Source organism: Acanthopagrus latus, chromosome 4, assembly GCF_904848185.1.
Source record: "Acanthopagrus latus isolate v.2019 chromosome 4, fAcaLat1.1, whole genome shotgun sequence".
Taxonomy (NCBI): Eukaryota; Metazoa; Chordata; class Actinopteri; order Spariformes; family Sparidae; genus Acanthopagrus; species Acanthopagrus latus.
The window spans coordinates 1,870,078-1,883,624 of record NC_051042.1 but is presented as its reverse complement, the minus strand read 5'-3'; the positions used below and the strand labels follow the sequence as shown (position 1 = coordinate 1,883,624).

At 41.1% G+C, this 13,547-nt stretch overlaps 1 protein-coding gene across 4 annotated transcripts in view; it reads left to right on the top strand.

Annotated features, from left to right (window-relative positions):
• phkb (phosphorylase kinase, beta) overlaps positions 1-13,547 on the top strand; it is a 107,160-nt gene that overhangs the window by 44,736 nt on the left and 48,877 nt on the right. For all 4 annotated transcript variants that reach the window (XM_037094515.1, XM_037094513.1, XM_037094514.1 and 1 more), the window contains 4 exons: positions 4,488-4,545; positions 6,099-6,176; positions 7,758-7,916; positions 8,297-8,391. In XM_037094515.1, the coding sequence (XP_036950410.1) occupies positions 4,488-4,545; positions 6,099-6,176; positions 7,758-7,916; positions 8,297-8,391 (390 nt within the window). The remainder of the gene's footprint in view (positions 1-4,487; positions 4,546-6,098; positions 6,177-7,757; positions 7,917-8,296; positions 8,392-13,547) is intronic.

Sequence of the window (13,547 nt, the reverse complement as noted above, 5' to 3'; positions counted from 1 at the left end):
CTGCCAGACAGTCCAAGATGCGCGTTGCAACGTTAGTATTGGAGGATGGGGAAACAGAGGAACAGTTGGGAGTCCCCTGCATAACAGTGGTAACACAATCCATGTGATGTGATTGCAGAGCCTAGTGATCTAGTGTATCGTGAGAACAGAAGTGGTCCTAGTACTGAGCCTTGAGTTTCCAGAAAGCAGGGTTTGGACAAGATCCATTCCCTGCTTTCTGGAAACTGGTGTCCCTCCTCTGCTAACATCTGCATACACTTGTTGTTCTGCTCCCGAGTGGCCAAAGATCAGTAATGCCAGCGTCATCGAGATGTACTCTGTGACCTGTTGATCGTTTTTGAAAAACAAGCACCAGGAAACAGTTTTCCTGAAGGTTGCTCTTTTCAACGACAATTATGTTAAGTCATTTTAAAAAAAGATATTGTTTAAATGTATATCTATGTATATGTCTGTATATGTCTTCTTCTTTTTATTTTGTGAATGACTTCACAGATAGTTGGTCTCACAGCTGCTATGAGGCTGTGACGAATGTTTGAGAAAACATTTTTGCAAAAATTAGCTGGTTTATTTGCAGAAATTAACAGAAACTTTTAAGATTTTTTTGAGGCATTTCTAACCTTTATTTTGCACGGCGGAGAAGAGGCCGGTGTTACGGAGGCCATGCGGCCATGTGACACACACCATTATCATTTGGCTACCAAGGTGCTCTTAATTTTTTTCTTGATGCTAAAAACAGAGGGACAAAAAGGCGTCAACAGTGAAAGTGAGGGCACTCAAAGGGCACTAACTCCACCACTTGGAATACTTTGAAATTAGCTTTCTTTAATCCTGCAGCTAATACGATACAAATGCTCCAAGGCTTAGAATTAGCAAACAGTATTTAATGCCTCAGTTCCTTCAGGCTCCGTCCTGCCCTCAGTTCTACCAGTAAGCAGACAGATTTATGCCAGTGAGCTTTCATAACGTGAATTCATGATCGCTGCTGCTGCTGTTTGCCTTCCATCTACCAACAGTAATATGTTTCCTACCACATCAGCAAATACTGCATGTGAATGTAGTTCCATAGAAAAAAACTGCTCCAGGTGGTAATATTACACAATGCATAAATATTGCTGCAAGATTACAGTTTTTCAGTGATGAATATTGAAACAAATGTCATAGAAAAGATGCATCTCTCAGAGTCCTAACATATATTATTTCCTTTTCTCAATAAGTAAACAGAGAAACACAGAATGATGAAATGCTAGGGGAGTGTCTGACACGGCATGAGCCCCTCGCGGTGAAAATGAAGTCACAGATAGCCCGGGTGTCCCTGCAGAAGACACTGAGTGGAGTTGTTGTTGGTGTTTAACAGAAGAATTCACAGCAGGGCAAACGTCTGAGCTCACTGTCTGTTTACCATTGACAGGGAGCAGCAGCCTGTGTGATAGACAGTTTTACCAATCAGTCTAGCTGCTCAAGCACAAAACACCAGGGATCCCTGCCTGTTTACAGCCTCAACAGGCCAAGAAGCACAAGCCTAGCTGGGTGACTGCCTCATCACCGTCCCTCCTTCAGTATCTCTTTATGCACCTCTTGTATTCCACTCTCTCTTTCTCTCCACCTGATAGCTAAGAAATTGCTTCTTGTCTGTGCTGACACACACAGTCAGAAGACATGTATACCTGCATAATCACAGGGTGCCGACGTTAACCATTTAAAGGAACATAGTCAAGCATACAGACAGTAGTGTCTGCTCAGTGAATGCAGCTTCCATGTGTGTGCCAGCCTTACCAGCCATTTGTAATTACATTAGGATGTAATCTCTGCTATCTTCCATCAGTGTGGAGATTATTGAAAAAGATGAGGGACAAAGATAGTCACGACTAATGACATTTATAGTTAGATGGGCTAAAATGCACACATACACACACATTTTCAATGATGGATTTTAGAGAGGCTGATAAAATCCTGCAGCTTGTTTGATTGTTTGACGAGCTGACCATGGTGATTTGTCACGTTTCTACAAATTAAGTGACTAAAAAAATAGTTATTCTGAAAAGATGGGAGCCGCTAACATTTCATCCGTGTGTTTGTTCCGATCCTCTTTAGGCTGTCATAAACAAGATGGGATTGAATTACTGGAATTAATCAGGCTGTGATTCACTTGACTCGTCCTCTCTGCGTGTGACTTGTAACCAAATGACTTGAGAATGCTTGTGTGATTTTTTTTTTTTTTTTTTTTGTGTATGTATTCAACACAACACACAATCTGTAATAGGATTTCTGGCTGAGTAAGATTCAGAGCATCCAGCAAGCGAATGTGTTTGTGTCAATTCAAGTGTTTGTTCTGGAAAATTCACTCCAGCTGCTGCCACACACTGGCTTTTATTTCTCTATGTTCAGTTGGCTGAAAACAAGCAGACAGCCGCACAGTCACACACGCACTCATCAGTTACTCAGTCGCATCGATCAGTCAGTCAATCAGCTAGTCAATCATAGCTTGTGTTGGGAGATTAAAGAGAGGTTTGATCCAATTAAAATAGAATTAATCAGAGGAGAAACATAAATGTTTCGGTAAGGGGTCAGTGAACTGTTTGAATATGGAAATTATGTCAGTCACACGCTGTGGAATCCACAGCCACCAGATCTCCACCCAACTGAACATCCATGGGACGATTCTGAGCTTTGTCATAATCCCACAGGACGGACTGAGGAAAATTGTTGTTGTTGTTGTTCATCCATTACAGCTCCACAGAGGTGGAGAGTGTATTACTAGAAGCTGCTCTGGTGGCTCATGGTGTCCCAACCAGGGCCGTGTCCAGACACAAGGCCTGGGATGGCACTGGCAAACCCTGAAATCTGATTTACAATCTAAAGTGCCAGTTATTTATCCTAAAGTATGATTGGATGTTTACACAGTGACAGACACGACCTTAGTTTAAACCAACAGAGTGTGCACTCGATTCTTTTGTATGTTGCCTACTGTTGGAGGTACAATTTGTTTTTGAGGTTCAAGGTTCATTTACTTGTCATTCTACAAAACAGGGTTGTGTGCAGTCCCTTTGTGCTACACAAGAAAATGTTTTTTTATGGTGCAGTGCAAATGATGAGTTGAGGAGTCTCACAGCCTTAGGAAAGAAGCTTTAACCAGGTGATGTGTGAAGACCATGACAGGTTCTCTGTGATGTCGATTCCAAGGCACCTAAGACTGTTCACCAGCTCTAGCTCAGCTCCACTGATGTAGACAGTTGTGTGTGTCTTTGTCTCCTTTTCTAAAAATAATGACCAGCTCTTTTTAAAGTGTGGGGGCTTTATAAGGTTGGACTATTTATCTTGTTCATTCAAATGTATTTATACTTGGAAGTTAAAAGTGTCAGCAAGATGAATTTAATGTAAGTTCACAAGACAAAGAAAATATACATTTTGCCTTTAAGTTGTGGTGTGCTTCATATGCACAAGTCTTATTACAAAGGTGTAAGTAAGATCATACATACAGGATATGGACTGACAGCTAACTCACTGAAGCACTTCTCTGTTTTTATGACTACACTGATCTTCTCTGGTGTCACATAGAGCTTCAAGTCATGTTCACTTAATGATCACCAACTCATTTGTATAAATAAATATGGAACTTGTGCCCTACATTGAAGTCACTCGCTGGGTAATGTTGGAGCCAGGTTTTGCTGGAGGTTACATTACCCACAATGCACGTAACCACTGGAGGCAATCTATGAGATTACATGAAGTTTCCTCTGGGGCAACAAAACAGCTTCACCCTGCTGTTTTCACATATGCAGTAGTACTGCAGTAGTACTCCTCAAGTGTGTAATGTTTACAGCTGGTGGTGTTCAATGTTTCATTGTTTTCCTTAAACCAGACTTAATGAACTGAATAACAGGTGTGAAAGCAACAATAATGTCTGAGTGTTGGTGTGTCCTTTAATTGGTCATCCATTAGGTAAAGGTGTGTACAGCCATGGAAGTGTTTGTTTCTTCAGTCTGCACTGTTTGGTTTTAAATTCTCCATTGTTTTGCATTTAAGATGTGTGCAACTTGTTTTTTTCATCTAATTCAAAATGTTTAAATTTGTTTCACAACTGGGTGAAGCGGTGGAAGTGTTGGCCCACAGCCAATCAGTTACCTGGAAAAAATAAAACAAAACAAAACAAAAAAAAAGTCCACTGATCCAACTTTTCTCTCAGTTTGCTTCGGGTATTCATCACTGTAAACTTTCTGACACCTCAGACCTTCAAACGTCCTCCACAGAACAAACAGCATAACTTTGAATTCAAGAAAATGACCTTACGAGGAGGCATTACTATTCCTCACTGTTCTGCTGGTTTTCATTCAAAGTGTCATGTCTTCTATATCTTCTTGCCCTGTACATTGCTGTTTCATATTCAGAACCACTAAAGTTCAGCCACCCGCTGCTTTGAAGTCCCGGTGCCTCTCTCCTCCTTCTGAAATGGAAAAGCAATAATTCTTCCTCTCTCTGTCCCTCCACAGCTTTTTGATGGAATCGAGTGCGAGTTTCCCATATTTTTCATCTACATGATGATTGACGGTAAGTCTTGTTCTATCCATAGCTGCTGTTATGATGCCTCAAGTGGGTCATTGGCAAGATGGATCCTGACTTGGAGCATTTGACAGGAAATTACATTTTGGTGTTTGTCAGGTTTTAGAGATCTCAGAAACACTTTTTAAAAGATGTGATGTGTGTAATTTGTGAGTGAATTTAAGGGACTGGACAGAAATAGTAAAAGTACGGAGTATAATCTGGCTAACGAATGTGAATTCAAGCATGACTTACAGTAATCGTCTCTCTAAACACTGACTTCGGGCCTGTTTCCCATCTCAGACGTCTTAAATTGTTCATCTTTATGGAGCCATTTTTTTAACTGCTCAAAATGCATTAAGACAAAAGCATAGCAGGTAAGTAGAACTTCGTTAAAAGCAAAACAACATGGTTCAAAACTGCACCGATCCTCCAACAGGTGAAGTGAATAACATTGATCATGGTGTTACAATGCAGTGTTCTGCAGGGAACCTCGGCTCCTGGTGTTCACGAGGATGCTGCTTGACATGCAACACCGAGCCCAAACACAGTTGCAGAGAAAGCACACTTCCTCTTAGCGCTGGTGCTCAGGAGGATTGGCTCCCTTGCCACATCACAACACCGAGCGTGAATTGAGACCCTATTGATCTTTGTCCACCACAGCTTTGTGTCGGTGCTGTAGGTCAAGTGCCACCCACATAAATACCAAGACCCAAGGTTCTCCCAGCGGTATAAGAAGAGAAAATCAATGTTGCTCTCTGTTGGACCTTTTAATGTTGTGGTTGGTCCATGTATGTTGTGTGCCTACTGTACTAATTTTAAAGAATTTGAACTTTTTAAAGTATTATTTAGAAAATGCATTATTATTGTTAATAAAGAACAGATAAAAGTGATGACCAAATAAAACAACAAAACACCAAAATCACTCTAAAACAATACAAAATCAAACCGATACATCCTAAGATAAAGACACATACTGTGTTTTATCACAACAAACATTAACAAAACATTAAAGAAAAATATAGTACAAAGATGAATAAAATAATTTCTCCTACTTCATCTTTGTATGTAATTTTATGATTATATTGAACATATTTACTACCTCTGAGGATAACAAAAGAAGGACAGGAAGAACAACATGGAAAAACAATCCTTTTTAGCTCAATTACTGTTTTCCAGTGTTGAGTTTAAATAAACTTTACCCATCTATCACAAAAATATTTTGCAGCCTAACCTTCTAGAATAGAGGGACATCTGGTACACATTCTGATAAACATTCAAAGAATCCACATCTTCATCTTTAAAAATGAATATTTTTCTTTGTTAGAAAAATATATTAGTCATTTTTTTTAAGAAGAAGAGCAGGAGGAAGAAGAAGACATTGGATTGTATAGATTGTTGTAGTGTGTACATTGGTGTAGACTAACAATGTGTGGGGAAAAAAGGTTTAATCCAAAACTTTGAAGAAGTTAGTCATTAGTGTGCGTGTGTGCGTGTGTGCGTGTGTGTGTGTGTGTGTGTGTGTGTGTGTGTGTGTGTGTGTGTGTGTGTGTGTGTTGCAGGGGTGTTCAGAGGAAATAAAGATCAGGTCAAAGAGTACCAGGACCTCCTTGAACCCATCATCTTCCAGTCTTATGAGGGTGAGTAATCATAGATAAATACATAAATACACACACACACACACACACACACACACACACACACACACAAATGCAGTGACCGATGGATGCAGGAAAATGATTACATATGCACAGGCACGTATAACATTATCTGATTTGCCATATCAATATGGTTCGTTTTGGAGCCTCAGTGCCCGCCTCTGTTCTCTCCCCCTCGAGCAATGAAAAACTTTCTCTTATTAAATCATGTCATCCATATTCAATCACCACATACTGTGACTGAGGCTCACAGGGGTGGTATGTTTAAGTGAACTAAGCCTTTTCCACAGGAGCAAAGTGCCTGGCGTCTATTTCCACCTGTACCCACCGATGTGAGGAGAGACAGTCAAATTATAGGGATGTCAAGAGCTTTGAGTTTCTATTGGTCTTTTCATAACAGAAGGGGAATAATTGAAGTGTAGAAAGGATAATGATGTACTACAGAAATGACTATAGTTGCCCCGGACATCACTACAGTGTCTTTGTAGTGTCCATGGAAAGTTTAAAGCCACAGATGTATTGAAGCTGTGAGAACCTGCTGCTGTGTGTTCTGCTGCAGGTTCATCTGATGGGTCATGGGCTCTCATCGTTCTGATCATACATAGAAACATGCAGGCTACAGCGGCGGGAGACATGCTGCTCTTCAGTGGTGAATGGACAATGTTAACTACAGTTGTGCCATTATTTGAGTCACTTTGTTGGATTCTTGTTGAATCACCCTTTCAGGAAATGGTGGAGAAGCATAGCACACTGCAACGGTTGCTGCTGGGACTCTCTTATGTAAAGGCACATACACCATTTTGTGCTTCTGAAGTGCCTTAAATGTGGCCTGATAATCAGAGTGAAGTATATGATATTATTCAGTCTTCTAAACAATAAACAATACACCATAAACAATGCCAGAATATTAGCTTGAGCGAGTGCTTTTTCTACAGCACGTAGTCTGTAGTCTGCCGCCTTTGCTGACTTCACCGACTTCACCGACTGTACCCTTCAATTCAGACTGAATTGGTACAAATGACTACTCCAAGCAATCAGGAACTACTTTTTTTCTTGATGGTTGTTCAGCAGCTGGAGCAAATTGCAAGGTTTTAATGGCAACACTGTAAAAATGCTCTGTGGTTACAAAACTTTGCTATTTCTCTACCTCCATGGGAGTTCTGTGGACATATTTTCACTTGACATGTTTTAAATCAGCTGTCCAGGGTAAAAAGTAACCCCTGGTGCTTTCAATAACCCCTTTTCTAAATAAATCAAAATTCAGATTTAAAAGGTAATTGTTGCAGAGCATCAGAAAGTTGTTGGTGCAGCTATTGAGCAGAGCCCATTTTAACATCAGCTCACAGGTGTGTGTACGTGTCAAAACGTGAACATGTTCTTCACACTGTGTGTGACACTGCTGCAGTCTTTTCAATTATCTTTTCTGTAACTACAAAAAGTGCTGAGTGAAGGCTGCTGTCAACATTTACACATAAACACACACACATGCGCGCACACACACACACACACACACACACACACACACACACACACACCGCTCATAGTCCTTGTCTCTCATGCCAGGCCATGCTGTGATCCCCAAATACTACTACGTACCGGCTGACTTCGTGGAGGCAGAGCAGAACAAGCATGGAAGCCAGAAGCGTTTTCCTAGCAACTCTGGCCGTGATGGGAAGATCTTTCTGTGCGGTCAGGCCCTTTACAACATCGCCAGGCTGCTGGGTATGCCTCTTTGTGTTCAAGTGTGTTTGATGAATGTGCTTTGATATGATGCGATGATTACTCTCTGTCCTCTTAAACAAATCTGAAAGGTCATTAATAATGAATAATAACCCTAACCCTACACCTCAAGTTTCAAATAAAATATGACCTCAAAAAAAAATCTGAATTGGATACAAACATGAATTCCTTTTTAGTGGTGGTGATCTAGATTTTGCTTCATTCTTCACTTGCGTGATCCAAGGACGCAGTTTGACTCATCCAGCGCTGTCTGTATTTTTGTAAATGATGAGGGATTGATATTTTTGTCTTTCTTCATTTAGACTTGCCTTTTTGCATGTTAATGTTTTCTGTCTGCCTTCGTGTGTGTGCTCACATTCCAGTGGATGAGCTGATCAGCCCGAATGATATCGATCCCATCCACCGCTACGTGCCGCGCCAGGACCAGCGCAACGTCAGCATGCGATACTCCAATCAGGTAAGCAGTGATGTGACAGTGTGACTGTCATCACCTGGCTCTCATCCAAACTGTGCATACTTAATTTAAAACATATTATCGTGAATACTCATGTCCACTATGGACATTCAGTCTTAATACAACTTTGGATTCAACTGCTCCTTGTTAAGTTTACTTATCAAAGCATTCAAGTGCTTTTGAACTGAGCTACAGTAGTAAAAACATATACACAACAAAAAAGGATGTAGTGTTTGATTTTAGAAATCAAGCAGCACCAAGTGCTTCGTGCTGTAGTGGCAGCGAGTGGACTGCCCACTCACAATCGAGAAACACTATCTGCTCTGTATTGGTAATTAAGTTTTACAGATTATCCTGGCAGCGATTATATGAATCGCCTTGTTCTTTTTCTACCAGCTTATCAGCAGCTGCTTCAAAAGTCCTCTTTCCTTATTATAGCCTTAGTTGATTTGAAAACCCCACACTCACTCAGGTATCGAAGTTAGACCAGTTAGTTTAGTTGTTTTTTCTTATCATTATTTAACTGAGCCTCACTAGAGTTCCCTCATAAATGGATTTGGAACAACAAGCACACACCTGCATCAGAGACAGCTAAGACAGCTGACAGCCAGTTTATGTTTCAAATATTTTTTCATTAATTTTTAATAAAAAAAAAAAAAAACAGAGGTCCAATACAGAACAATGCACAGTTCAATATCCAAGACACGACCCCCTCGGAAAAAAAACAACATACACCCCCAGCAAAATGAAGCCCTGAGTGACCCATTTCACCCTCATCACCCTCCTCAGCCAATCCCAACCCCGAGTGCTAAGACTGATTCAGAAGGTCAGGAGGCCCGCTCCTTTTCCAGGAAGGAAAGCAGTGGTCACCAGATCTTTACAAATTGTTCAGTTCTGTTCTTTACAGAATATCTGATCCTTTCCAGATGAAATGTTTCTGTCAGCTCCATCAGCCATCTTTTCATTGTGGGCACCTCTTTCCCTTTCCAACACATTACTTCTCAACACATCTGAAATACCTAAGATTGTTAGGACTGGTTCAGGTTGTATCTGTACTTTAAATATTTTTGAGAATAAACTGAAAATGGGGCTGCACAGTGGCCCAGTGGCTAGCACTGCTGCCTCACAGCTAGAAGATCGCCGGTTCGCGTCCCGGTTGGGACGCCTGGGATCTTTCTGTGTGGAGTTTGTATGTTCTCCCTGTGCAAGCGTGGGTTTTCACCGGGTGCTCCGGCTTCCTCCCACAGTCCAAAAACATACTGAGGTTAATTGATCATTCTAAATTGTCCGTAGGTGTGAATGAGAGTGTGTAAGAGTGTTCGTCTCTATGTGTAGCCCTGCGATGGACTGGCGACCTGTCCAGGGTGTCCCCTGCCTTCGCCCTAAGTCAGCTGGGATAGGCTCCAGCCCCCCCGCGACCCTGCAGAGGATTAATTAATTAGGTACATAGAATATGTACAGATGATGGATGGATGGAACTGAAAATGTCAACCCAGAAGCCTTGCAATATGGCACACATGGCTAAACTGTGCGGCAGATCAGCATCTGTAGACTCAAATTCATCACATAGTGGTGAAATATCAGGAAAAGTGTTGTGTAACTTCACTTTTGAAAAAAGATTCTATGTGGACTTTGAATTGGATTACACGATGTCTAGCATTTAAAGAGCAGGTACAGACATGTTCTCAGATGGAGTCCCAGGTGTTGTTAGTAATTTGTAGTCCTAATTACCTCTCTCACTCAGATTTAATGTTAGTGACAGCCAGTTTTAATCAAGCATTCTCAGTGGGCATCATACAAAAGCATTTTACGTTAAAAGGCTCTGTAAAGATAAACAGAAATAAAACGAAATGTATAGCAGTACTGGCTGCTCACATAAATGCAAATAAATGTAAAGCAAGCAGCATATGTTAACACATACAATGATGAACACATACAGATATCATATTGATGGCACCCCTGCAACACGAGGTGGGTTACATATAATGCAGCTGTAATGTGCTTTGATTGAAAGTCTGTCATTCACCTCTATTTTAACTTATATTCTGCCTAGTTTAATTACTGAATACTTCTACAACCCTAATTCACAAAAAGTCGTGCACTGCAACATGTTTTGATCCCGGGTGCCTGTTCAGAGCCAGTGCCTGCTCTGGAACCAGTTTTTTGCATTTAGACGGCCAAAGAACTTCCTGCTGGGAAAAGTGGTCACAGTCTAAGTGCTGACTTCTGGGTCTGGGGTGGGCTGGTGAGGTTCAAGGACTGACTGAAACCACCTAAGACCTGGTAAATTAGAGACATATTTAGTGACTGAAAGTTGCTTCTCTTTGGTTGCTCACATGCTCGTAGAACAGCGAACCCAATCACGATACTATCACCCATAACCAGTGAACCAAGAGCATTCCTTAAGTTTTCCAGTCTTTTGTTGCCCCTGTCCCAACAGTTTGAAATGTGTTGCTGCCATCAGTCACTGTGATAGGCATTTGCAACTAGGATGAAAGCATGGTATGCGATACTGGAAAGAAACAGATGATTCAGCCTTTGTTCAACTTGCTCTTTGTTGTGTTCACCATCAACAACCGCAGCATCACCAGAACCTCTCAGGTTGACGTCACATCTCCTGCAGTCGCCATGATGTAGTGCTGTAGTCACAGAAGTGTCCCTGATGTGTAGTTACATACTTGAGAGGGCGCAGGTCAGCTACAGACAGCAAGCGTCCACCCACACCCTCTGGCCAGAAACTCTGCCTCAGGAAATTCCCAAATCAAACACAAACAATCCCACCACTTTATCCGCCTCACCACGTTTTGTATTAATTATGTGTGCCAAACTTTTTATTACAATTCATCCAACGACAGCAGAGGCCATCAGTTTTTTACCTTGCCAAGGGCCAGTCTAGCAGGCGTGGATTAAACCCCGGCCATTTCCTCGACAAGCTGCCTCTCTGAATGACTATCATGTCTGAAGGCTTAATCCATATCTGAGACAGCCGGCTCCTCTGAGGATCACACAGATGAAGAGTAAAGATACGCATACAACGGCCTGATGTTCATTCTCTTTGAGAGTGTGGGTTGATATGTCCCATTCTGCCTCTGTATGTGGGATTTTGTTTTTTTTTTGCCTGCCTGATAAGATGGTGCTAGAACAGGGAGCACAGAAGAAGACAGGTCTGGAGAAGTATAATGAACGCCAGACTGAATCACATGTGGAGCAGGGAGAAGGATCAGCCGAGAGAATAAAGACAGAGAACCAAACCAGAAGAGCATGTCAGCTCGTCGAAAAACAGTTGAAAGACAGAATAAGAGAGATTAATATTTGCCTGTTAGAGCTACAAATGCCATGTTTTAACTCTCATTCTTTAGTACAAGGAAGGTCAAATATTTGATGACTAGAAATTTCCTTCTTTTTACTTAAAGGTTTTGACATTTACTTGTGCCGGGTAGACATTTCATATTTTAGATAGAAGTGGTTTTAAGGTTTCAGACTCACAGGAAATTGTCATTATTTCACGTCTCCTGCACCAGTAGCCATGTAAACTGAGAAGCCAGCCAACCATAAATGTGTAAGGGTGCTTTAACTTATCAAAGACACAGTCTTCACAGATGAATTCAAGTATAGGTCTACCTCAGTCCTCACTCCTCACCATGTTGTGTAACCAACTGACTAACTATGTAACCATGGATTTTATATGAATATTCAACTGTTTATCTATTAGCCTAGCCTACTTGTAGCTATTTCAGTCAATGTTCTATTACTTGTTGGCTGGCTAACTATTTCATCTGTACATCCATGGATTTTAAGCTAAATGCAGAATTCCAACATATTATCTATTCTTATTAGACTAGCCCTCTTGTAGCTTGCTATCTATTTCAGTCATTTATCCGCTACTTGTGCGCTAGTTAACCATTTCAGCTGTATAACCATCTATTTAAGCTTAATATTCAACTGTTTATCTGCATCTGCATATAGACTATGTGTCCCTCAGTCATTTATCCATGACTTGTAGTGAACTGTTTCAACTTCTCTGCTCTCTGGCTAGTTTTAATGCACTCAACATGTGGTATTCAGTTGTTGTAGTAGACTGGATTTATTTATTTATTTGTATTTTTTTCAATTTCATCTGTATAGTAACTCCAATCTTTCCACAAACCACTTGTCCCACCTGCAGAAGTGCTACCCTGGTTAGGAATCACTGGTCTAAATTCAGGTTGCTTTATATGTATTTGGCAGAATTTGTAAGACCTTTCCACTTTTCGCTTACAATTTATTTAATTCGGATCAAACAGCGAGCAATTTCAATCCTGTCATTGTCAATAGAATATCAGCATATCAGCATCATCTCATTTGTATTACCAGATGGGGTGTGATATTTCACTGTAGGAAAACAGGATGAAACATGCAGCTCATTGTGCTGGCACCATTGCTTTTATTGCTTTTATTCAGCTTCAAAACTAGTATGCAGTGTGAGCAAAGCCTGACTCCCCTCAGGTAGGCTGCATATTTTGTTGAGATTACTTTTATCACAATAACACTTTGTTGAAACTGGATGTGTCGGCGGCGTGACAGCTTGCTGTGAGCCCAGCCCCGCATGCAGCCCATCAACAAAAGCCCATCACATTTGGTTTGATGTTCTTTGCCACATGCAGTCCAAATAAATGTGTGAGTGAATGGTTTTACTTCGGCTTCATTTCTTAGAAAATTGAAAGCCCCGTGGTTCGCCTTCACAGTGATGAGACACTATCTTTTCATGGCCATTTGAAATGTAATTTGGCGTCGGCACAACTTGTTAATGAGGTTATTGAAGAGCTGACAACTTCTTACTGAAGTTAATACGAACTGTGAAGGCTAAATGGGTGTGCTCGGTTACATCAGTGGACAGTGTGTGTGGGTGGCAAAGAGATGATGAATGCAGACTACCAACTGCGGCATCAAGGTGAATGTGGTGGTAAAAACCCCAGTCTGGTTTGCAGTATTGTCACATAGGCAATTGTCTAAGGCACCAAAATGTGGGGGGCACACAGAGTCGGTGGGAAATGTATATAATTAAACCATGTGGACACGATCGACTCCTCTCATGATGCAGACACATCTGAACATACTCACCTTATTCTGTTGCCACAATCAGCAGAATTTACCCTTCCAGATGTGATGATTTCACCAAT